General features: G+C 36.1%; 2 protein-coding genes across 2 annotated transcripts; both read right to left on the reverse strand.

Annotated features, from left to right (window-relative positions):
* Positions 1 to 586: 586 nt before the first annotated feature.
* Positions 587 to 11,366, reverse strand: LOC123669513 (activating signal cointegrator 1 complex subunit 1). Its single transcript, XM_045603117.1, has 7 exons — positions 11,039 to 11,366; positions 10,742 to 10,847; positions 10,257 to 10,389; positions 9,962 to 10,090; positions 9,064 to 9,224; positions 1,782 to 1,954; positions 587 to 1,012 (listed from the first exon to the last, which is right to left on the reverse strand). The coding sequence occupies exons 1-7, from the start codon at positions 11,148 to 11,150 to the stop codon at positions 738 to 740; spliced, it is 1,089 nt and encodes a 362-aa protein (XP_045459073.1). The 5' UTR covers positions 11,151 to 11,366; the 3' UTR covers positions 587 to 737.
* A 12,889-nt stretch (positions 11,367 to 24,255) lies between these two features.
* Positions 24,256 to 24,639, reverse strand: LOC123667643. Its single transcript, XM_045601506.1, has one exon. The coding sequence runs from the start codon at positions 24,637 to 24,639 to the stop codon at positions 24,256 to 24,258; it is 384 nt and encodes a 127-aa protein (XP_045457462.1).
* Positions 24,640 to 25,904: the final 1,265 nt, after the last annotated feature.

Raw genomic sequence — 25,904 nt, forward strand, 5'->3', positions numbered from 1 at the left:
GGCCAAACTATCCAACTAGGCCGCAACAACTTCGAGAAGGAGGCCGACAGGAGGATTCGGTTGGGCTGGACGGCGTTTGGCAGGCTTCGTCGAGTCTTCACTTCGAAGATTCCGCAATGCTTGAAGACAAGTCTTCGAGAAATGCGTCCTGCCTGTGTTAACATACGGAGCCGAGACGTGGACACTGACGAAGGGACTGGTCCACAAGTTTAAAGTCGCTCAACGTGCAATGGAACGGGCTATGGTTGGGGTTTCTCTCAAAGATAGGATTAGAAATGAGACTATCCGCGAGAGAACGAAAGTAACCGACATAGCCCACAGAATTAGCAAATTGAAGTGGCAGTGGGCTGGTCATCTGTGTCGCAGGACCGATGGTCGTTGGAGTAGACGGGTCCTAGAGTGGAGACCGCGTCTTGGCAAACGCCGTGTGGGACGTCCTCCGGCCCGTTGGACCGACGATCTACGTAAAATTGCCGGTGTAGGGTGGATGAGGATTGCGGAAAACTGGATGTCTGGCGCGAACTTGGGGAGGCCTATGCCCAGCAGTGGACTGCCTGAAGTGAAAATTTTAAGAATACTTATATAATAAAGAGTAAAAATTATTTATAATCAAATTTACAACTACTAAATGTGATTTTAATAAATCATCTATCATATAAAACAACAGCCATAAATATTATCGGAAGAAACGGTGAAATGAATTAATTTACAGTAAATTAACAAAAAAATATAATAGTTTATTTTTTATTACAAGAAATAATACAAGTCGATTGATAATATCCATCTGGTCCCATAGATTTCCGCTGAGATAAATGTATGTCATTTAGTTCTATTGTGCCAAAATCGTAATCGGAAAACTTTGATAGGATCTGTGAACCGTCAAAAGTTTCCCTTTTCTTGTTTCTAACGTTTGTATCCTCATCAACGTTTTTCGTTCTCCCTCTGTACTTCGAATTCAATAGTGTGACGTGCATTTTTACATTATCACGTCCATATTCTTTATCCATAAAACCTAAAAAAAAATTAAACATACAATTTCAAACGTAATCTGTAACAGATTATAAAGATGTATAACGTTAAAGATTTTTTTAACTAAGGCACTAAAAAGTTTTTGAACTATTTTTATTAATTTGCTACTCATTGGGAATTTACATTACTCCGATCTAACACAATATAAAACACCACTTTATTTATAACTGCCGACATAGGTTCTTTGATATACGGTAAAAGATACACAAAGAAAGGTTAGCGTTATAATTTTATAAAGCCCTAAGTTATAGTATTACTATTATACACTATACAATAAACGCGAATGACGACGCGTTGGGTCAACGGTCACAGTTTGTGGCTGTTGCGCTGGCGGTTGCGGGTTCCATCCCCGCACATGATAAACATTTGTATTGGCCATACAGATGTTTGTTGATGATTTTTGATGATGTCTGGGTGTTTGTGCAGTTCTTGTGGGTCTCCCCATCGTGCCTCAGGAAGCACGTTAAACCGTCTGTCTCGGCTGTTATCATGTACACCTGATAGTGATCATTAGTCTTAAGGGAATATATCCCCAACCCAGATTGGAGCAGCGTGATGGATTAAGCTCTGATCCTTCTCCTAGACGAAGAAAGAGGCCTATGCCCAGCAGTGGGATATTACAGGCTGAATTGCATACAATAAAAGGTTTTTTAACTGTAATAAAGCTCTTTTGAATATTGATGGACATTATTTATGTAATTTTACTGGATAAACATATAATTAAAACAGTTTAATTTTTTTTATAAAAATACCTGCTTTATAATAGTGTGTCACTATTGCATCAACAACTTGTTGTAATAATCCTGAAGGTGCATTGACCTCTTCTACACAACCGTACAAAACATGAATCTCTTTGGGGTCGTCATTCATGTATGATAGTCCTTTTAATCTTATTTTGAGTGGCAGATAATTCTGAAGCAGTGGCCTGTGACAGATTGATATTTTCTTTATAAATCATTGAATTTCTTTGACGACGCGTTGGCGCAGCGGTTACAGCACTGACTGGTTGTGATGGCGGTAGCGGGTTCTGTCCCCAAGCATGGCAAACATTTGTACAGACCACATCAGTATTTTCCATGGTCTGCGTTTGTGTTTATGTATTAATTGTGTTTTCGAACTCCCGGCAATGGCGTAATTCCTTGTGGGGGGCCGTTGAGTGTGAGGCATTTATTTATTTATTATTATTTATTTCATATTTCATTATAAAGCAATACTAAATTTTAAAACTGATAAACTCATAAAAATATATTGTCTGTTATGCCTTTGACAGTTGTGATCAATCTGTTCATTGGTTTTTTTTTTATATCACTAGGTCGGCAAACAAGCGTACGGCTCACTTGATGGTAAGAGATTACCGTAGCTTATAGACGCCTGCAACACCAGAAGCATCGCAAGCGCGTTGCCGACCAAATCCCCAATCCCCCCCAGGAGCTCACAATACTGCTTGAAAACAGTATTATTTAGCTGTGATCTTCTGTAAGGTCGAGGTACTACCCCAGTCGGGCTGCTCCATATTTGAGCAGGAAATTCCTGCTGTGCCCTACCTCAGTTAAAAGTTGTTCAATACTTCAATACACGATCTTATTTTTTTTTTTTTTTTATTCTTTAATTTTTTTTTTAGGGACTTTTGTCTACACAGACATGCCAGCCCCATCATACCCTAATTCTCACTATGTCTAAGAAATGGAGAGAGAATCATTGATGATGTAAGATCATATTAACTAGCAAATTTGCTGCATCAGACAAAGGTTCTGTTAACACAGAAAAAAATGTACCCATATCAAATTTATTTATACTAAATCGTTTCATCAATAATTCTCTCTCCGTTTCGTATTTACAACATTCACTTAATATGTGGTGTACATCGTCTAGCAGGCCGCATGTGTCACAATAAGGGGATTCAGCTTTTTTCATTAAAAAGGCAAACTTTTTGGATGGAAAATGGCCTGAACGTAATTTGAATGCTGTAGTGATGTACTTCCTACTAATCCTTGCTTTTATAAACCAAGGTAAACGAGGGGGCTGATTTTGAATAATTTTGTACCATATACCCTTTTCTTTACTTCTTTGGTCGAAATATTCTTTAAATTTTTGATAACAATCAATTCTAAATTTAGTCAAACTTTCTGAAAAAGTAGGTAAAACGTGAAGTTCCAATCCTTCATTTATAGCTATTTTTGCTAGATAGTCAGCCTTCTCGTTACCACTAAGACCTATATGCGATGGAACCCACTGCAGCTTCACATTTATATTCCTAATCCGGAGTTCGTTTAAAATGTTGACAATTGTGTAGGCTATCGATACACCTCTGCTATATCCAGAGGCGCATCGAGCCAAATGTTGTAAACTACTTTTACTATCCGTGAAAATGACAATATTTTGGTTATTCAGTGTACTGAGATATTTTAAAGCCTCTGAAACTGCAATGAGTTCTGCCGTCATTATACAAATATTTGATAAAATTTTAAATTGACCAAAAATATCCCCTTTCTGGCTACAATAAGCACATCCAAGTCCAGCTTCGCTCCTCGACCCATCTGTAAATATTTGTGTCCAACCAGAATACTTTTCGTACAATTCTTTCACGACACTAATTTTCAGAGATGCGCTTTCATAGCTTCTTTTAGATAATTTAATACAATTCAAATTAGTTTCTATTACATTACTTAAATCAATACTACTGATCCATGAATTCAATTTAAACATTTCTAATAGGTTCGAGGAGTGAATCTGGACCTGTTTACATTCACGATATACTAATAAAAGTAACGGGTTTTTAATATTTTGCCAGTATCTCTCATATCTTGATGAACTTAAATCATCCAAAAGTTTAATTGTTGCATTATTTGACCAAGATCTACATTTCATACAATATTTATATGCTAAATACAATCTCCTAATAAACAATGGTTGAATACACAATTCACTCTCCATTACATGAATAGGAGTACTTCTAATGAATCCACCTATTATTCGAAGGGCTTGGTTTTGAACCTTGTCAATTTTATAAAGATGTGTTTTTGCACTGTTATCGTAAAAATAGCAACCATAATCAAACCTGCTTCTAATCAAAGACAAGTACAAGGATCGAATATGGCCTGGATGGATACCCCAACCAGACCCAGCCAACACTTTTAATAAATTTAAAAAATTTGTAGATTTCTCAACAATCTCATTGATATGTTTACTCCAACGCAACGATCGATCTAGCCAGAGGCCTAAATATTTAATATTTTCATTCAATAGCAAAACATCATTATTAATTTTTAACTTAACTTTTCCTCTACGGCGACTTCTACTAAATATACACACCTTAGATTTACTTCCAGATATTTGAAGGCCAATATTATCCAACATTTTAACAACCGAGTTCAAAGCTATTTGTAATTCCGTTTCACAGTGCTTTAAATCGTTATGGCAAATGTAGAAAATAAAATCATCTGCATACTGTGCAACACATACATTTTTTATTTTAGTACATATTTCAAAAGTTGCTATATTAAAAAGTAACGGAGAAATTGGGTCGCCTTGGGCTAGACCCCTATTAGTATACCTAGTTAACTGATCCATTGTACTATCTTTGATCATTAGCTGTCTGTTGCTCAGAAATGACCAGATGTAGTTGCATATTCTCTTACCAACTCCTAATTTATCCAATGTCGTAACCATTCTATCTATCGAAATATTATTGTATGCATTTTCAATATCTATGCAACACGCCACTGTTGATATTTTATTTGCAAAGCCTAATTGAATGTAAGAAACAAGACGTGACAAACAGTCTGAACAAGATTGTGTCTTTCTAAAACCACAAGTAAGAGGTGATAAAATCAACTTGTTTTCTATAAACCATTCCAACCGTTTTCCTATCATGTTATGAAATATTTTACACAAACACGATATAAGTGAGATAGGTCTTAAATTGATTTCTGAATTTAAGCTATTATGTGATTTGGGAATGGGAACTATCAAAATTGTACGCCATTGCTTTGGCACAGTAGCCGAATTAAATATAGCATTAAATATTGTTAGAAGTGCTTTTTTACCAGCCAATGGTAAATTAAAAATCATGGAATACGTAATACCATCAGTACCAGGAGCCGTATCCTTCTTTTTTAAACAGGCCTCTAATTCTTGAATAGTGAAACTTGACTCTAGTAAAACATTATTGGATTGGACAAAAGGCTGACAGTTCGAGGCATAATCGGGGGTAAGGGATCGAAGCAACTCGTTTAGTTTCTCTTTGGGTGGTGAAATAATAGTTTTTTGATACCCTTTAAACCATCTCATTTTATTCCACATATCTGTTACGGATGTAGACTCATTAATATCCGTACAAAATTTTTTCCAGCTGTTTAATTTAGCCTTGAGCAGCATTGTTCTTGCTTGCTTAGTCTTATCTTCTAATTTTCGAAGATTATCTGGAGTAGGGTTTTTTCTAAATCTACTGAGAGCTAGTCTACGCTCGGCAATCGCTTTTGATAACGTTGGTGACCAGTAATGTTTAGGTTTAAAATTTTTGATAGGACTTATAAAAATTTTACTTATAGGTATGTTTTTCTTAGCTGAAAAATTGATTTGATTGATAAAATAATCATATAAATCTTGTATACTAGTAATAGAACGGTTGAAACTATCTACCGAGACAAATGAATCAGTTAGGTCCTTTTTGTATGATTCCCAATTAGCTTTTAAAAAATTACGTTTTTCAATATAGACTATTTCGTTAGTAAAATTCAATTTAACTTTAATAACCAGATGGTCACTCCCGAGGTTCTCATTAATTACCCGCCAGTCAAAACTAACAGCTACATCAGACGACACAAATGTTATATCTGGAGATGACATCTGCAAAATGCTATTTACTAATTTAACTCTTGTTGCATCTCCATTGTTAAGTGACACAAAACCTTGCTCTAAAGAAGAATCCAGTAATTGAACACCCCTGTTATCTGTTTTGTAGGACCAATTGGAATGATGTCCGTTGAAGTCCCCCCCAATTAAAGTTTTCCTAGATGCTATTGAAAAGATACTATCCCAGTCACACTGACGTGTTGTAACAGATGAAGGACAATAAACAGAAATTATATTTTCTAAGTACTTACAATTAATTATTTTAATATGAACTACCTCTATGCCAGAATTAATACTACTGCTAGAGCAAACAAACGACTTTAAAGATTTATGGATCATAACCGCTACTCCTCCATAAGAGTCATAACGATCCTTTCTATACACATTATACTCACTCAGATAGAGAGTAGTGTCCGTATTCAACCACGTCTCAGAGATAATAGCAATATGAATTTTTTCTTGATACAATAAATTTTCAAAACTAATTAATTTTGGTTTCAAACTTTGTGAGTTCCATTGCAATATATTAATGTTACAGTTCTTATCCATTGAAATAATTAAACAAATTTTCACCCATTCGCGTACCAGATATTATATTAAACACAAACAATTGAAATTCTTCACACACTACCTTCACAAACGCTGATACTTTATCTTTAAATTCATCATTAGACGTTACTATATTCTTAATTTTAATTATAAAACTCCAAATGTCAAATTTTTGCATTCTACTTCTCTCGCGTTTTTTTGTATGGGGATTTTCTATATTAGGGTTTTCTGCCACTGAGTCTGAATTGCTGTTGTCATCTTCTGAAATTTGTAATTCCATTTCGTCTTCTTGTAATTCTGTTTGTGAGTTTACATATGATTCTTTATTTTTCTTTTTAAAACTTTTTCTAAATTGTTGTGATTGATTTGTTGATCTTTCTTATTTTAGACTGTTTGTTATGAGTGTCTTGTTCTTTATTCTTTTGTAGAACCGAACTATACGTTTTTCCTGAATTTAGGGAGGTTCCCGGCAAAGCTTTATGAGGTTCCTTATCAATCCAGTGCGATATAACCGGTAATAAATTTTCTTCTCCTCTTTGCTCATCCAAATAAACTTGTAAAGCTTTTTTATATGTTAAATTTTGTTCACTCATAATTAATCGGATTTTCTTTTCTTTTAAAAACCACGGACAAATCTTGTCTATAGCCATGTGTTGACCCTTACAATTTGGACAGCAAAATATTTCCACTTCACAGTTATGATGATCCTTACCGCACTTTGGGCATGTCGGTTTGTTAATGGAGCATACTTTCTTTGAATGACCGAATTTCCAACAGTTGGAACATTGTGTTACTGGGAAAACATATTTTTCTATATCCATTTTACATCCATACGCAGATACATACTGTGGTGGAGAAGAGCACTTAAAACATACCCGAATCGATTGACTATCAATCCATTTTCCATCTTCATTGATTCTTTTCAATCTCTTAATAGATACTATCTCATGTACGGAACTCAAATTATCTAATAATTCTTCATCTTTTATGTCAAAATCTACTCCCCTAATTACACCGTAAGATAAATTTCCTTCATCAGTAAATTGAGCCCTTATATCCATCTCTGAAATCTTCTGACTTTGTATGAGTTTTTCAGCTTGTTTTTTATCATCAAACTGAATAAATAATTTATACGCACTCTTATATTTTATTTTTGTAATATTAGTTATATTTTCATTTTTCAGAAATTTGGCCATAGCCATTTGTTTAGGCAAAACTTTTAATGAAAACAAACATACTTCATACTGAACAGGTCCGTTTCCATTTCCTTCTTTATTCAAATGCTGCTCCATCATATAATTACTATTACTTGTCGAATCACTACGAATCAATCTCTTGGATCTTCTCCTTGTGACAGTCGTAAATCCTTCTTCGCTACTATCTTCGGCCTCACGTAATCTTTTTTCACTTTTTTTAGCATTCTCGGTTTGCTCCGTTAGATCCAAGCTCATATCCTTCAACAAATGTTCACGCTGCTTTAAAGTTGTTGAATGACCCTCATCAGGATCATCCTCATCACTCAAAGAAAATTCATCCATATTCATTAATTATTTTTAAAGTGGGTAGATTGATAATATTTTTACAATGTAAATACAGTCGCAATCGTTACGTGCGCTCGTCGCAGACTATCGCGCGACACTGACGATCTTATTACATAGGTCAGAACACTAAGCTCAATTTCAATGGTGACAGATTAGTACGATAATGTCTAACTTTTCGTTCTCTTCAACGCCGTTGTACGTCACTACTATCGCTTAGTGCCGTCACGTGGTGCGGTGGCGACCTTCATTGTATTTGGTTATATTGAGTGACTTTCTTTATTGTAATTGGTTATATTGAGTGACGTTTTATTGTATCGGTTATATTGACTAACTTTTCATTGTAATTGGTTACATTTTAAAACATACGTGACCTGTGATAGAAAAAGAGAGAATGCTATTTTGTCTTCGTTGCACAGTCTTATGCACTAAGCGATCGTCATGCGACTCATGCTTCTGGCGGCTTTTAACCATTAAGCCAATGTACCCCCACCACTGTAGTTTCCTGACCTGTGTAATAAGACATTTTTTAATATCATATCAAAAATCGTTTCGAGGGTTGTTACGAATCGTCTCGCCAGAAGACTCGACAAATTCCAACCAGCAGAGCAGGCTGGGTTTCGAAATGGCTACAGCACCATGGACCACATCTATACTGTTCGGCACATTATTCAAAAGACAGAAGAATATAATCAACCGCTGTGTATGGCATTTGTGGACTACGAGAAAGCCTTCGACTCTGTCGAGACCTGGGCTGTCCTGGACTCTCTGCAGAGATGTCATATCGACTGGCGATATATCGATATACTGAAATGTATGTACGACGCGGCGACGATGACGGAGGGATATTACAGGCTTAGATTTTTATGTTTGTGGACCTCAAACATAAGATTCACATCCCCCATAGGATGTCTTGTGTGAAACATATTTATATTCAGATTTATTTCTATAGTGTTATCAGAAAAATTAAATATAATTAACAAGAACAAATAACCAAATATAATATAAAACCAGTTATTTGCAAGTATGGTGGGATTCAAGTGATATACACCTTTAAAAGTATTATTTTAATTATTGTAGTCAGTATACATACACAATGTATTTGTCTCGGGCTTCAGTAAGTAACTTTGAGGCTGTCAGTCGTTCCTCATTATCCATTAAGCACATAACGCCAACTGTTATATGTAGCTTCTCTGCTCGGATAAATAATGATTCTTCTAAGCCACAATCTGAAAATTCACGAAGAACACTTGCCTATAAAAATAATATTACATTAAAACATTAACTGCTGTCCATGAACTAAGTTTTGCGAAATTTTCTGAAAATGATGTTTGAATATTTTACAGAATTCGATTTTATTGAAGGAAACCCTAAGCTCTTTCCTAAATTATAAGTAGACAAATAAATATTTTTTAAATTGCTTTTTTCGTTAGGCATATGGGCATGGGCATTAGGCATATTAGGCTCCTGCAAATTGTATTTGACAAAACATATGTAATGTACAGATAAAAGATCGTACTCGTGATGATTACATTAAACTCTATTTATAACATTATAAAATTCCCCAAATACAAACACAAATACAAACAATCACATGTGGTCTTTTATCTCAAATTTTTGGATTCAAGACTATTTTATGTTTAAAGAAGGTATTGTACCATATGTAAATGTGTGTAAATATTATTAATGAATGCCATGAATACCCTTTAAAGTGAAGGGAGAGATTTATTTATAATTAACTAGTGACCTGCCCCAGCTTCCTATGGTTGCCCAAAATATCAGTGTTCCTCAACTATAGTATTCATTTATTATACATATAAACCTTCTTCTTGAATCACTCTATTTTCTAAAGAAAACCACATCAAAATCCGTTCCGTAGTTTTAAATATTTAAGTATACAGACAGCGGGAAGCGAATTTGTTTTATAGTATGTAAATATATATTTTATGATCTTTTCTTTTACTTCAGAAGTAAATTTTAGGAATTTATACCTTAAAATTTTCAAATTGTTTTATAATATTAGGAAAATTCATAGGTATTGATATGAAGTGTGTTGCAGTTTGTTTCATTCGTGACGACATGACAATTATGTTTATCCTTCTTCTAGCTGCTTTTATACTCTGCAATAAAATTAGATTATTCCAAAAATATGTAAACAAGGTAGGTAATAACAATAAAATGAATTATCATATTTTCTTATCTTTCTTATCGTTTTTGTTACTTGAAACATTTATATTATGATATATGTATGTAATATTGTACATGTAAAAAATGAAATATACTAACAGATTCATTTACTCCGTATATAGTGATATCTTTATTTTCTCCCTGTTTAGGTATTTTAATATCAGTTTTTGTGTCTCGCCCGATTCTACTCACAGTAGCACCTTTCTTACCAATAATTGATCCAAGATAGTGTCTGAAAGGTATTAGCATAATAAACAATTTGTGATGGAAAAATTCTTTAAGATATATATATAATACAAGATTTCGCCACCTTATTTGTTTTAATTTTGATAATTTTAGCATATCTTTCTGAGCAAACAATTTATGCACTCATTCGTAATTAGTTTATCTAATGTTTGAGATGAAATCTTTTATTTCAAGTTCAGTATTTTTTTTTACCTGAATTGAAGAGTATAGTTTTTTTTTTTTGGTATTATTGAGAAAATCAATGCTGAGTAAGTAAAGTTTCTACAATTGGATAGTATATAGGTACCTAATCAAAACTATGAAAGGTAGATACTTTAGAAATTTATATAAGTACATACTTTGATACATGGAAACTTGTGCAATATCTACTGTCATCAACCTTTTTTATTTCGATGTTGTCTTCATCTTCATCATTATCATCTTCATTTGCATTGTATGGTACTTCTGTAGTAACAACAATATAATGTTTTATGTGAATTAAATCAATTTTCTTCCGTAAACTAAAGTTATGTAGAGTGAAATGTGGACACAACTTAATTAATTGAAGTTAATAAGTAAACTACTGTTTTTTATTGCAAATATACATTAAAAAAAATTAATGATACATAAGGAATACAACAGATTTAGATAGTTACCTGTTTCATATAAATCTTGTTCTTGAAATGCAGAAACATTTGTTATGGGATCATTTAATCTGTAACATCTACCTTCGATCCAAATTATTTCAGGTTTAAGTACATCGTTCATTTTTGATAAAATAACACAATCAATGGTTTAAATAAATGTTTAGACTGATTTTCTACCGGTCTAGTAACGTATAAATATAAAAGCTAACTAGTAATTTAACAAAATATATTTTATGCTTTCTCTTTTACTTCGTAATAATAAAACCATAGATTAGGAAAATAGGAACACTACTGATAAGATATAATATAAATTTCTATCTACTATCGTAAGAATATTATTCATTATTCATTCATATATAATTATATTCAAATTATTCATTCATTCGTAATCCATTTCACATAGGATGGGTACGGTGACATTTGATATGTTCCAATACACGCTCACTATTTTCAACAAATCGGATAAATATACATTTTTTAAAATCATCAATTAATTTCCAAAGCAAATATTAATACTTGATTAGAATGAAATTGTATTTATATATGCGTTTTTACATTTCAAACACAATAAAAAAGGTACAGAAAAAATGATAACTTAAAATTACAGGCATGAAACGAAACGTTTAATGATAGGGATTGACACGTAGTAATCGGCTAAAATAAATAATCGTAAAGGCCATCTTGTGAATCGCGTCATCTCACTGACTCGAGATATCTCAATCAGTACTTTCTGTCTCTTGTATGCTTCCCGTGTTTTGGTTTTGCCAGTTGCTATAGTTGTATTTGTTGCTGTTTTATTGTTGTTAAGTTCTGTTATTATTTTTTTAGTTATTCATTTTGTGTGTGTGTTCTGTTCTGTAAAATGCCGAAAAGAACAAAAGAAGACCGTTTCAAACAGTCCATTGGTTGTCCGCTTTCGGGAATACTTTGAACGGGAGTGAGAAAATAGCGGTCCATTATTATCTGTCAACCATAGTGGATCGAGTTGCACAGGCACTTGAAATTAGGCGTAATACAGTGTCAAAAATTACTTCAGCCTATCGCAGTCCACTGTTGGATATAGGCCTCCACAAGCTCGTGCCAAAAAATGGCGTGAACTCATGTGTGTTGCCTATAGTCACCACGCTGGGCGGATTGGTGACCGCAGGGCCGGCTTTGTCGCACTGAAGACGCTGTTGCCCGTCTTCGGCCGGTGTATTTCAAAGCCAGCAGTTTAATGGTTATCCCGCTATCGGTCGGCTTTATAAGTTTTAAGGTGGTAGTGGAACTGTGTTATCCCTTAGTCACCTCCTACGACACCCACGGGAAGAGACGCTGGTGGCTATATTATTTATTGCCGTAGCCACACAGCTTAGTGTCAAAAATAAGTAAAGAAAAGTATGGTGATACCAATATGGAAGATAATAAGTTATCGACTCCCAAAAAGAGGCAAAGGAAATAAATGTTTGGTCGTTGAGGTTGAATATGATTATTAGCGGAGAAATGAGTTGCCCACAGTTTTACAATAATTAATGTCTTTGAAAGGTGCTAAATTATTTAATGGAAGTGTGACATCGTTATGGCGACTTTTAAATAAAATTGGATTTCCATAAAATAAAATAAAGTTAACAAACGGAAAAGTGCGTGAAAACTTTGTGACATGCTTAGAGAAGGCGAAAAACATTACGGATTGGAACAACGTAGTATTCTAGACATGGTTGAACGCCAATCATACTGTTGGCAAAGTATGGACAGACGACACTGCTCATTCTTCGACTAAAGTACCGGAGGGTAAAGGCGAACGACTAATAATTTGCCACGTGAGCTGTATTAATGGGTTTGTCAATAACTCATTTCTCGCGTTTAACACCACCCTTAAAATATTATTTATTCACTATAGCGATGATTAATTTTTAATAAGCAGTTAAAAAAAAATTATATAATCGATTAAAGGTTAACCGCATTTGTACTCGATAATCGAATTACATCAATTAATTATGCATGGTCACCTCACTTTAGAATTAATTTGACATGTGTCACCGTACCCATCCTACGTGAAATAGACTAACGGTATGATATATGATTACTCGGGGTAACTCACAGAGTACTTTATTATATATTGGGGTAACTCAAGCAAGTTATTTTACTCTTTGGGGTACCTAACTTAAAACCATGGCGCATAGATGCTTAAAACCATGGAGCATAGCTTAAAACTTTGATTGACAAGGTATTGTTATCTTCAATTTACGTTCATTACATACTTTATTAGTTTATGATAGATTATATATTATATTTTTATTCTTCATTTTCAGTAGAGGCGGCCAAATATAAGTCAGCTAAAAAATATTTCAATGTCTTTTAAGTAATTTACGACTGTTAGTTAGTTTCCTTTTTTTATAAATAAAAGTGCGTGCGCACAAAGTACCCACGTCAGCAGTGAAACTTCTTTAGAAAACTAATTTTTAAGTCTCGTAATATCGTTTATATTTATACAAATCTAAAGCTTTAGATTTCCGTTCTGAGGCCACCGACAATAACGTTGCCGTTTCATCCGTAAAACTTACGGTTTTACCCTCATGCGCATAAAGAAGATTCACTTTGATAAACGAATTGTCATACACCGATTAAAATATACCGATTTTAGTGGGTAGCTCTACCGATTTCGCTTTATGACGACGTTCGAGATAACTGTTACTGACTTACTGTTATACATACGGACATACCGAATACTGCACTCATGAGTATCGAAAAAAAGTATCGTGTTCATAAAAGTATCGAAGCAAAAGTATCGACTACTACTAGGTATCGAGTACTAATACAAAAGTACTCGATACCTAGACGTATTGATCTTCGATTTCAAAAAAAAGGTCACTTCAAATTATCATATAAATACTGAAGAACTGTCTTCAAATTTCAGTCGACGACTATATAGTTATACAAAAATAAAAACATTAAAAATATCGTACTGTCAATCGGGGTAACTTTGACAAATCATTACTGTATTTTTTTTTAGGTAACTTTGACATTAGTATAGTATAGTATGTATTTCGACCGATTTTCGGCCACGGCGACCACGTCGACTCCTTACAGGGCTTGGCGCTGGTGCGCCCGGAGATGGCTTTTATAGCCGATTTTTGCAGCAATGTTCCTTGCACAAAATGGACAAGTGAGCTTACCGCTCTTATAATTATAGTGAATGGCGGCGAGTGGAGCGGTCTTTGAGCTCATTGCGCTTGGGGTAGAGGTCAGACGTCTAAACGCTGTTCCTCAAATTCGCGAATTCACTTTTTACAATCTCGCGCCATTCCACGGTCGCTGTGCTGCCAAACTATCCCAGCCAGAGGGCTATATATTGCATCTTTTTATGTGACGCTTCAGAACATTTTTGTATCTGAGGAGTTGTCGGCCATGCTTTTGCTGGCGCTCCTCCAGCTCAGAGTAAAAGATGTGCTTCGCCATCACTCTCTCCTCCGCCATCCGTGGTACATAACCGCACCACTGAAGTTGCGACGCATCAAATATGCCTCCAACATTGGCCCGTCTTAAAACTTTGGTATTACGTTCCCGATCAGACTATCTGATCTTCATGATGGTGCGCAGGAATTTTAGGTGGAATCGATCAAGAGTGCGTATATGGCGACGATACACACCACCAGGTCTCGGAAGAGTAGAGAAGGTTTGGCAGTACGATCGTCATGTAAACCGAGATCTTAGTAGCCAGCTTAAGGTCGTGCGAGCAGAAGACCTTGGAACACAGCTTGCCAAATGCTGCAGCTGCAGCACTTATCCTGCTGTTGAGCTCGGCATCAAGGTCACACTTAGCTGTTATAGTGTTCTCTAGATAATGAAATTTATCGACCTGTTTCAGTACGTCCTCACGAAGCTTAATGGTCAGTATCTCACGACCATGTATGTCTAGAGACATTACTTCCGTCTTTTTGACACTGATCTTTAGGCCGAATTCGAAGCATGCTTGGTAGAAAGTGGACATCAGCTGGTGCAGGCCGTCTGGGGATTCTGCCAAGAAGCATCAGCATACATGATCTCTGTGATCAATGTATACGAGACTTTGGTGTGCGCCTTAAGTGTGGCCAAGTTGAAAATACTGCCATCAGTGCGAAAGCGAATGCGAACTCCTTTAGAAACAGTTCGTAGGATCGCCTCGACTGCCACTGCAAAGTATAGAGCGAATAGTGTGGGTGCTAGGACACACCCTTGCTTTACCCCACAGGTAACGGGGAAAAAGTCGGACTGTTCGCCGTCTACGGAGACGCAGCACTGCATATTGTCATGCAGGAGTCGCAGAAGTCTCACAAACCTCTCTGTGCATCCTAGCTTTCCCAGTACCATCCAGAGGGCTTCGCGAGGCACACTGTCGAATGCTTTCAAGTCAACAAAGCAGAGACAGAGACAGCTGACGTCCTGTTCTCTGCTTTTCTCCTGAAGTTGACGCCCCGGGAAAATAGCTTCACATGTGCTTCGGCTAGGTCGGAAGCCAAACTGGGTTTCAGGCAAGATCCTTTCTGATAGGTCCCTTAGGCGGTTCAATAAAACTCTTGCAAAGCCCTTTCCAGGAACAGATAATAGTGAAATAGCGCGATATGAGTTACAGTCGGATCGATCACCCCGGTTCTTGTAGAGGGCACTAATACGAGACAATTTGAAATCGTCTGGTACTCGCTCCTCCTCCCACATTCGCACAAATAGTTTCCACACCGCTGTGTGCAAATCCTTACCACCGTATTTCAATAGCTCGCTTGGTATATGGTCAAAGCCAACTGCCCGCTTGTTTTTCTGCTGTCTGATGGCAGTGACAACCTCGTCGAGCGTCAGTGGCTTATTCAGCTCGATAGAAAAAGGGAGTTGAGGCATTAAGCTGATGTTTCGCAGATCCGCTGATCGATCCACGTTGAGCAGAGTGTTGAAGTGCTCAGCCCAACGTTTTAGTACTTCCTCCTTGCTAGTGAGGAGGTGTGAACTGTCTAAAGACCTCAGAAGTACTTTTTCTCGGTAGGAAATATTAATCAGCTTTCGCATCTCGCAGTAAAACTCCCGAAACTGATTAGTGTCAGTAAGCCACTGCATTTGACAAGCTTTGTCCTGCCACCACTTATCTTTTATCTGACGAGACAACTTGCGCAATTCTTGCTCACTCACTTTGACCGCCACAATGCTTCCGCCTTTTCTACTGAGCTGTCGCAAGAGCTCTCGATGTTTGTCGAGCGCTGCTTTGAGAGCCTCATTGTTGTCATCGAACCAGTCTTCGCTCAGCCGGTCTTTTGTACCCAATGTAGCTGACTCAGTTTCCATAATATGACTAGACAAAGCTCCCCAAGCAGCACTGACATCATCCGTCTCATTTGCAGGCAACAGCTTTCCCGATATGGCTTCGGCATATTTCTTTCTAGCCTCGCGATACTTTAGCATATCGACGTTTAAACACGCAGGCTTTTTCTCTATGGATCTACGTGACCGGTGGAGGCGGAGTCTTAGCTTGGTGACAATGAGTCGATGGTCAGTCCAACAGTGCACACCGCTCATAACACGGGTGACTTGCACTTGACTGATGTCTCGTTGCCGTATATAGCGTAGTCTATCAAATGCCAGTGTTTAGACTGCGGGTGCTTCCACGCTGTCTTGTGCTTAGCGGCAAGTCGGAACATAGTGTTCGATATTGTAAGGTCGTATTGAGCACAAAGACTGAGCAGCAACTAACCATTGCTGTTCATGTTGCCGACTCAGTGTTTACCCAGAACTCCAAGCCAAGCCTTATAGTCCCGGCCAACCCTGGCATTGAAATCGCCTAGCAGCAATATCTGCTCTTCGCTTTTGATTTTATTAAGGCATTGAGATAATTCCTCATAGAATTTGTCCTTGATGTCATCAGACTTGTCCAGCGTTGGGGCTTAAGCACTGATGACATTAAGGTAGTTGTCCGAGTCCAGGTGAAGGCGTAGCGTGGTGACGTGGAGATCCGAGATGTGCACAGGACATTCATAAAATCGCTTTGTTACTTGAGTTTTGATGGAAAATCCTACCCCAGACCTACGAGGTTTGTATGAAGGGGTACCATTCCAGAAGACAGTGTTACCACCTCAAACTTCCGCCAGCTTTCCTTCATCAGCGAGATGTGTTTCGCTGAGTGCTGCCACATCCACATTATAGCGATGAAGTTCACGAGCTACTATAGCGGTTTTGCGTTCGGGACAGGCGTTGCCATCTGATCAATGATCTTACGTTCCACGCGCGATATGTCATGGTAGGTGGTTTCATGATAGTTTTAGTTGAGAACTTTGACATTATTAAATATGAGACACAAGAGTTAATTTATATGTGATCTCGTTCTTTAATATATAAATTATAAACAAAATATATATATTATAAATAAAAAGAAATTTAAAGCGAAAATGTCCGTAACATATTTCGATATACTTTTTTTAGATTCCTTTGTATTTGTTGGTGTTTCCGGTAGTTTACGAATTCATACAAAGCCTTGTTTGCGGTTATAAAAGTAAAATCGGTGGAAAAATCGGAATAATTTAAAAAAAAAAAAACGAGTGAGCTTTAGACCATACCACTAGAGTAAAATTTATGAAACGTAAATCCATTTGTTATTGTTTTTCCATTTTTTTATGCAATTTTACAAATTAATGGCTCAGCCTTTTGCAGTCCACTGCTGGACATAGGCCTCCCCAAGTTCGCGCCAGACATCCCGGTTTTCCGCAATCCTCATCCAGCCTACTCAGGCAATCTTACGTAAATCGTCGGTCCAACGGGCCGGAGGACGTCCCACACTGCGTTTGCCAAGACGTGATCCCCACTCCAGGACCCGTCTGCTCCAACGGCTGGTTTCAGTTAGTAAACATATTATACAAGCCCGGACACGTAAAATTTGCACGTAAAAAGCAGCCGTCATATTTTGACTTTGACTTTTTATTTATATTTTTTTTTTTCAGTGTTTATTTTAAGTTCCTATATTGTGTTTTTAAATTTGTTTTAAGCTATTTTTTTATTAATGTATTTAAATGTTTTAAATGCAGTCCGTGACCCAATTTTGTGATGGCACGTCGAACACGACCCATACATGTACACAGTGCAACAAAACATTCAAATCTTTGAAAGGCCTCAACATACACACTACAAAAACACACAGGAAATGTATTAGCCAAAACCGTTCACCATTAGACATCCAACCCATTATTCTGAATGCGCCTACTTAGGTAGCCAACGATGCAACTCCTTTCTATACATATCTTAGCCATTTGAAAAATAGTGTACCCATAGTTAAAAGAATCTCACGAGGAGCTCGAATAACAGTTGCTACACATTTGTCACAATTTATCCAGAAATGTTACATTAGCAATTGTACTCAAGACTGGCAGAACCTATTTTTATTTTCATACAGCACACTACATATAATAAAAACTGATGAACCGAAATTATCTTTGACACAAAAGACCAAGAATAACTGTGCTGTAAGCTCCTCGCCTTCTCCCGCACCTCCAATCAAACATGATCGTAATCGCAACAAAGTCATCCAAAACAAAATATGTGACGGAGATTTCAAAGGTGCCGCTCGCCTTTTGTTCTCAAACGACGTGCTATCACCAGATACCCCTGTCACCCTTCAGGCCTTACGGACAAAATACCCTCCATCTCCAGTAAACACATTTTTTCTCGACCCAGCAACAGCGGGCAAGAATGCCTTCAAATTCAAGTCAAATATGTTACGGATGCTATTTCATCTTTTAAACCAGGTTCGGCTGCAGGTTTGGATGAAATCTCACCCCAACATTTGAAAGACTTAACATCGCATTCTGTGGGTGATGCAGGTGAGCAACTTGTAAATTCGATCACTAAATTAATCAATTTTATGTATTCCGGTAATGTCAATCCAGAAATTGTTCCCATTCTTTTCGGCGCGAACCTCATCACCCTCACCAAAAAGGATGGAGGGGTGAGACCGATTGCTGTTGGATCAACACTTCGACGTCTGGCCCCCAAAATTGCTGTTCGACATATTTTACCAAAATTATATTCGGAATTTGAACCCGTACAGTTAGGTTTCGGTGTAAAAGGAGGCTGTGAAGAAGCCTTCCATGCCGTACGCTCTTTCCTAACTTACGGCCAGCATGACGTGTTGCTCAAAATTGACGTCAAAAATGCTTTCAATTCGGTAAATAGGGATACCCTGCTGACAGAAATAAAACAGCATATACCGGAAATATACAATTATCTTCTTCTCAGTTACGCTGACCCAACCAAATTATTATATCGTTCTAATGAACTGTCCTCAGAAGTAGGTTGTCAACAGGGTGATCCCCATGGGCCTGTAATTTTTAGTTTGGCTATAAATCCGATATTAAAAATTTAAATTCTAAATTCAACGTCTGGTATTTGGACGATGGAACCCTAGGAGGTGATGTGGATACTGTGTTTTCGGACCTTTTTTTAATCAAAAATAAATTTGAAGCCATTGGTTTGGAACTTAATTTTAGCAAATGCGAACTTTTTATAAATAACTGTGACTTAAATTTAAATGATGTAAAACAAAAATTTAATATTTTGGCTCCAAATATTAAAATAGTTAACAGTAATTCCCTTTACCTTTTAGGCTCTCCAACTTTTGATAAATCTATTTCTGAATATATTAATAATTCAATCACTAAATTTCAAAATTCTGTTGACCGTCTCCTTGAAATTAGTCCACATTATGCACTTTGCATCTTAAAATACTGTCTTTTCGTCCCAAAATTTACGTATGCGCTCGGTTGCTGCTCCGCTTGGAACCACCCAGATCTTTTAACATAAGTAGACGACTTAATCAAAATTAGCTTAGAATCTATTCTTATTATGCAACTGAACGAGCAATCTTGGACCCAACCCTACCTATTCGTTATGGTGGTTTAGTGATTCGGAAAATTTCTAATGTCACTTTACCAGCCTTCCTATCTTCTATCCATAGTTCAGCGAATCTCATAAGTAAAATTTTAAGGGCATCCCCTACAAACTTTGAGATTGCTGGTTTGGAAGAAGCTAGAAACGCTTTTTTAATTGCATGCCCAGGTCAAAATTTTCCAGTTTCTGCAAATTCACAGAGGAGCTGGGACGACATAAACTGCAAATTGACTTATGACAACAACACATATAACATACAATATAACATACAAATACAGGGGTCTAGGCTCTGAATATGATTTTGTCCCATTCGGTGTCGAGACCCTTGGTCCGTGGGGGCCTAGCGCTATAAGACTTTTTAAGGAAATAGCAGAAAGGTTATTCGACGTCACAGGAGACCGAAGAGCTGGCAGCTATTTCGGACAAAGAATTAGTCTCGCTATTCAAAAGGGGAACACTGCCAGTATCTTCGGAACCTTGCCTAAGGGGACTCCTTTTAATAATGTTTTTTAGTTATTATATTATGTATATATAACTTAAGGGCTTTTTTTAGTTTAATTTAGTTTATCTTATTTATATAGTATAATCAAATTATGCTTTTATCTGTTATTAATGTATATATTATTAAATGTAACGTTTTTTCTTTTTTCACTAACTTATATCTCCCTCTCAAATTCCGTTTGTCTCGCCCGATCACTCCTTTCGTAACGCTCTCGCCAAAAATTCAACAGCTTACTCCCCAAGTCAAGCGTGCGTAAAAAAGTTTTTCTTTAATAATCGAAAATTCATGGAAAAATCATCGCATAGGGTAGGATATAGGTAGGATAGACCCTATATGAGTAGAAATACCAAAAAATCGGTAGGTTCGAGACCACTGTAATATAAATTAAGTACATAGAAATGATAACAATTATTGTTACTATATGTCACAGCTATAAAACAAAAAGAATAAAGAACGCCAATAACATTTCATTATTATCTTTGCTTCGCAAAACAGATTCCCATGGCAAAAATGAAAGGCTATGATAACATACCAATAATGGTAGAATGGTACTAACGGTCACACTTATATTCTACTCTTTCATAAGAAACTAGCTTCTATGTATTATCCAGCCAAATTTAAAATCGTTACAACTCATTTTGACATACTTTAATACATATATATATCTTAATATTTATAAACTAGCTGACCCTGCAAACGTTGTTTTGTCATATAATTATGTTATAAACTCGCTTAATCCTCTCCCACCATTTAACTTAGGGGCAAGAAAATTAAATGCAGTTGGTCGATTCTCAGACCTACCCGATATGCACACAAAATTTCATAAAAATCGGTCCAGCTGTTTCGGAGGAGTAAGTATTCATCATCATCATCATCATTTCAGCCTATCACAGTCCACTGCTGGACATAGGCCAAAAGCCTCCAAAAGTTCACGCCAAAAATTGCGTGAACTCATGTGTTTTGCCCATAGTCACCACGCTGAGCAGGCAGGTTAGTGATTGCAGGGCTGGCTTTGTCGCACCGAAGACACTACTGCCCGTCTTCGGCCTGTGTATTTCAAAACCAGTGGTAGGATGGTTATCCCACCATCGGTCGGTTTTTTAAGTTCCAATGTGGTAATGGAACTGTGTTATCCCTTAGTCGCCTCTTACGACACCCACGGAAAGAGAGGGGGTGGCTATATTTGTTTACTACCGTAGCCACACAGCAGAGTATTGTGTCGGAGGAGTATTGTGACTAACATTTTGGTACGAAAATTTTATACATATACTGTCTCTTTCGTCTCGTCGTCGTCGGTCTGTCTCTTTCGTACTCATTGAATACAGTGTTAGGAATCGTACTATACTTCGTTTTAACCACCCACCAACCTAGAAACCCAGTCAATGGCGCTCCACTCGTTACTACTTAATGCCAAATGTACGTAATATAACAGTCAAGACTATTATATATGCATAGTAAAATAGAAAGAATGTAATAAAAGGATACTATGTAATATAAAGAAATATAGATTTAAGATTACCTATGTAATTTTCGTGGGAGTTCACTGCACAAGTGCTCTTTAGGACGAGCCGCCTCTGAAGCACCTAATTTAAACGGCTCAAAATATGGAGCAGCCCGATTGGGGAAGTACCTCGACCTAACAGAAAATCACAGCAAAATAATACTGTTTTCAAACAGTATTGTGTTCCTGTTGGTGAGTAAGGTGACCAGAGCTCCGGGGGGATTGGGGGTTGGGTCGGCAACGCGCTTGCGATGCTTCTGGTGTTGCAGGCGTCTATAAGCTACGGTAATCGCTTACCATCAGGTGAGCCGTACGCTTGTTTGCCGACCTAGTGATATATAAAAAAAAAATCTGCGTTATTATTAGTTTAAAAAAGTATTATGCTTTATTGATCTGATGTCGGTATTTTTATCATATTATTGCTTGTAATATTTATTACGAATTTACTTTGTTCTGATAGATAGATCACCTAATACCTATATTCGTAAAAGCAATCGCTATTACCTGCTTAAACTGTAACTGTGTTGCTTATCTTTATGTGAGTTGATTTCTATATTTTTATACCTGAGACATATCAGTCATGAATGTTAAACGATAAGCTTATCAACAGGACTGTTATTAACTCCGTGTGCAGTGCGTTAAGATTGTCACGATCAGAATAGCGTCGCTTCTTAATGATTGTTTTATCGTTTTCTTCTGTATCGGTTTTAAAACTGAATTATATTAATAATGATTCAAAAATCTAGTAGTACATATTACAATGTTGAATATCAATATACGTCGATCCAAAATAAAGAAAATGGTAAGTAGATTATTAAATATTATTTTATCGTAAGTATAGCTTAATGTTATCGTAAGTAAACGGTGCAATAAATATTTAAAAAAAAATTATGACGATATTATTGGTTAACATGAAATATATTTTTATACTATAAAGCTAAATTTACTCAGTGTGCATATTTTGGCAAAGCTGAAGTAGGATAAAAGTATATTTATTTTCTAAAATAAACATGTAGGAAGTCGCTATCTTGTATGTATTGTGTTAAGAAAATAATTATGACTATATTGCAAACACTGAAAGACGAGTGCTTTGATGGTATAGTTGTGGAAAAGTTACTTTAACGATTATGGGCTCGGGGTCGGGTTGGATTTCGGCACTAGAACAAACGAATGTTTGCTTCTGGCCTAGTGGTTGATGTGCCTTCGAGCTTTCCGTTTTTAGTCCCCATAACGCTATCAGGATGATAACGATATTTCTCTTGTTAAGAAAATTGTTCATAAGAGTAGCACGGTGGTTTAATCTCGTACCCCTTTCTGCCATATGGGAGACTTAGGTTTCTTACCTTGACCAATATTTATTACATTTGTCGATTTGATAATTTAATTCACCTTCAACTTGTAAATATGTATACTGAAAAACTATATGTACCTTCCAATTTTTATTTTTAACAATAAATCACGACATACTTTTTTACTATTTTATCAATTTTTCGTACAACACTGCTAAGATTCGTTATCGCGACGAAATCGCTAGTATATACGAGCCCCGATGCAAAATAGTTCATCTAGTATGGAAAGTAGTGCAAAGCGTAAAATATAGAAAGTAAATATTTGGTAAAATAATTAAAAACGTTTAATAAAAAGTAAACCACAATTTGATGACCATTTTAAAGTTTATTTTAACATAGGTAACTGAAATTTTTTCATGACTTTACATAACATAAAAAATTTTAAAAAAAATATTCTAAAAAACATATCGCAAAAGTATTCGTCTACCCTTGTCACTTACGCAAAATAGTTCGTCTACCAATTGACTCCCAGACAGCCAAGAGTTTAGCCTTTAAGGCGCTCTTCGATCCTGATGGATTTTTACGGAGAACTTTTTTCATTTTCAACCATAGGGTTTCGATCGGCGACAAGTCCGGGCTGTTAGATGGCCATTCGATTGTAGCGATGCTTTTCGCCAGTAGCCACGTCTTTGTTGTCCTTGCAGTAAGGCAGGAAGCACCATCCTGTTGAAAAATGAAGGAATCTTGATGCTTGAGTGACGGAATAGAGGGCAGTAAATTCTCTTCCAAAAGGTTTTGATACCTTGCAGAATTGATTGAGCCATCCACTAACTGCATACCACCAACACCTTGTGCAGACATGTAGCCCCATATCATAAGAGACGCCGGAAACTTTACTCTGCATTTGAGACAATCAGTGTGAAAAGCCTAATTTTTGTTCCGAACCACTTTTTTTCTTTCATCGCCGCCTGTCACTTGAAATTTGGACTCGTCTCTCCAAATGATACTATGCCACTGATTGGAAGTCCAATTTAACTGATCACTAGCAAACTTTTTTTTATACAGCAGTCAACAGTGGTTTCTCCTTAGCGGCGTAAAATCCGTAACCCATTCTTTTTAGGTCTCTTTTGCAAGTATCAACCGAGACGTCTTTGTGAATCATGTCCTTCCATTGCACCGTGAGTTCTCCAGCTCGAGCACGACGATTATTTTTGATAATTTTCTTCAGGACTCTGTTTTCTGCTGCACTTGTGATGCGTGGTCGACCAGTTTTCTTCAAACAAGAAGTCGTTCTATTCTTTTTATAGTGCTGAATGATAGATTGGACTATAGACCTGGGAATTATCAAGTCTTTAGATATTTGGTAACTTGGTTTGCCAACATCGACCCCACAAACTATCTGTTTTCGAAGCTCTTCACACACGGGTTTGCCACGACCCATTTGGAAATTAATGAAAAATACTGAAATTTTCAAAATTTACACTGTCACTTGACTAATGACACAGAATCACTTTTACAAATTTAAATTATGCAACACAATTGTACAAAGAAGGAATAATCACCGATTAATCACCGATAGACGAACTATTTTGCTTATTACTTCTTTGAATTTAAAACAGGATATGTATAAATTTAAAAAGCTAAAATAGTTTATTGGTTCATAATTAAAAAATGGCATAAGTAACGCGACATGCGATAGTAGAACAGCTTAATATTTTATATAGATATACAAAAATAATGAAGTTAGAAAAAATCTCAGAGATAATTTCACACTAGATGAAATATTTTGTATCGGGGCTCGTAGTACAATGTTTATAGATTTGTTTTGTGATACAGATATTGGACCAATATTCATATGACAGGAAAGGCAGGACATAGAACTATAAGGTGTTCGACTCATAACTGCGATCAGGCAAATGGAGTATTTTAATGAATAGAGAAATTATTAAAAATTTATTGGATATACAGAGTACAAAACAGGTTTATACATAAACGGGACGAATGTTTTTTTTTTAATTTGTAGGTACAATTTGATGTAATTAAGTCCATAAATATTAATATAACAAAGATAATATTCAAATTCAAAACAAAAATGTCATAAGTAATACATTTGGTTTGTTTAATTTACATATAATAAAATTATTAGAAACGCCAAATTAAAGTTAATTGGTAATATAAAATAAATAATTTGTCATTTTCATTTTTTCTCTGTTTTTATACATAATTAGTCGCAAAAACAATACAAGTTGAATAGCTACAATAAAAATATTCTAAGTTATAAATAGTTAATATAAATATATATATATATATATATAAACACGACTGACTTTATAATTGTGTCGCATCTCTCTTTATATTACGTATTTAAGCATTACACAGATGTATACATGATCAAGTGTTTGTTAATCTGTAATAAAATACCGTAACATTTATGATAATTACAGCATTTATATTGTTTAATTCAGTTATGCTACTTAATCTTTTGTAGAAAATTGAATCCAACTAGTTTTACACTAAATAACAAGAGTCCGTTGTTGTTAGGTAGAAAAGGTTGCAGATTGTCATATAATGCAAACCTTAACTTTCATAGAGAATGATAGCATATTAATTCTGACGGAGTTATCTTGTTAAAATGTAGATACCTCAAATTGAACAGCCGTTACAAATAACGACTTAAATTACCCATCGATCTCACATACAAGTGAA

The sequence above is a fragment of the Melitaea cinxia genome, chromosome 3, assembly GCF_905220565.1.
Source record: "Melitaea cinxia chromosome 3, ilMelCinx1.1, whole genome shotgun sequence".
Classification (NCBI taxonomy): domain Eukaryota; kingdom Metazoa; phylum Arthropoda; class Insecta; order Lepidoptera; family Nymphalidae; genus Melitaea; species Melitaea cinxia.

What these genes read in the sequence shown, in the direction of transcription:
- LOC123669513 (XM_045603117.1), bottom strand. Translation starts at nt 11,150, where the DNA reads ATGAACGATGTACTTAAACCTGAAATAATTTGGATCGAAGGTAGATGT. An exon ending in TATACGGAGTAAATGAATCT is followed by an intron (nt 10,091 to 10,256) that starts GTTAGTATATTT and finishes ATTTTATTGCAG; the next exon opens with AGTATAAAAGCAGCTAGAAG. An exon ending in GCCCGAGACAAATACATTGT is followed by an intron (nt 1,955 to 9,063) that starts GTATGTATACTG and finishes AATCTGTCACAG; the next exon opens with GCCACTGCTTCAGAATTATC.
- LOC123667643 (XM_045601506.1), bottom strand. Translation starts at nt 24,639, where the DNA reads ATGGGTCGTGGCAAACCCGTGTGTGAAGAGCTTCGAAAACAGATAGTT.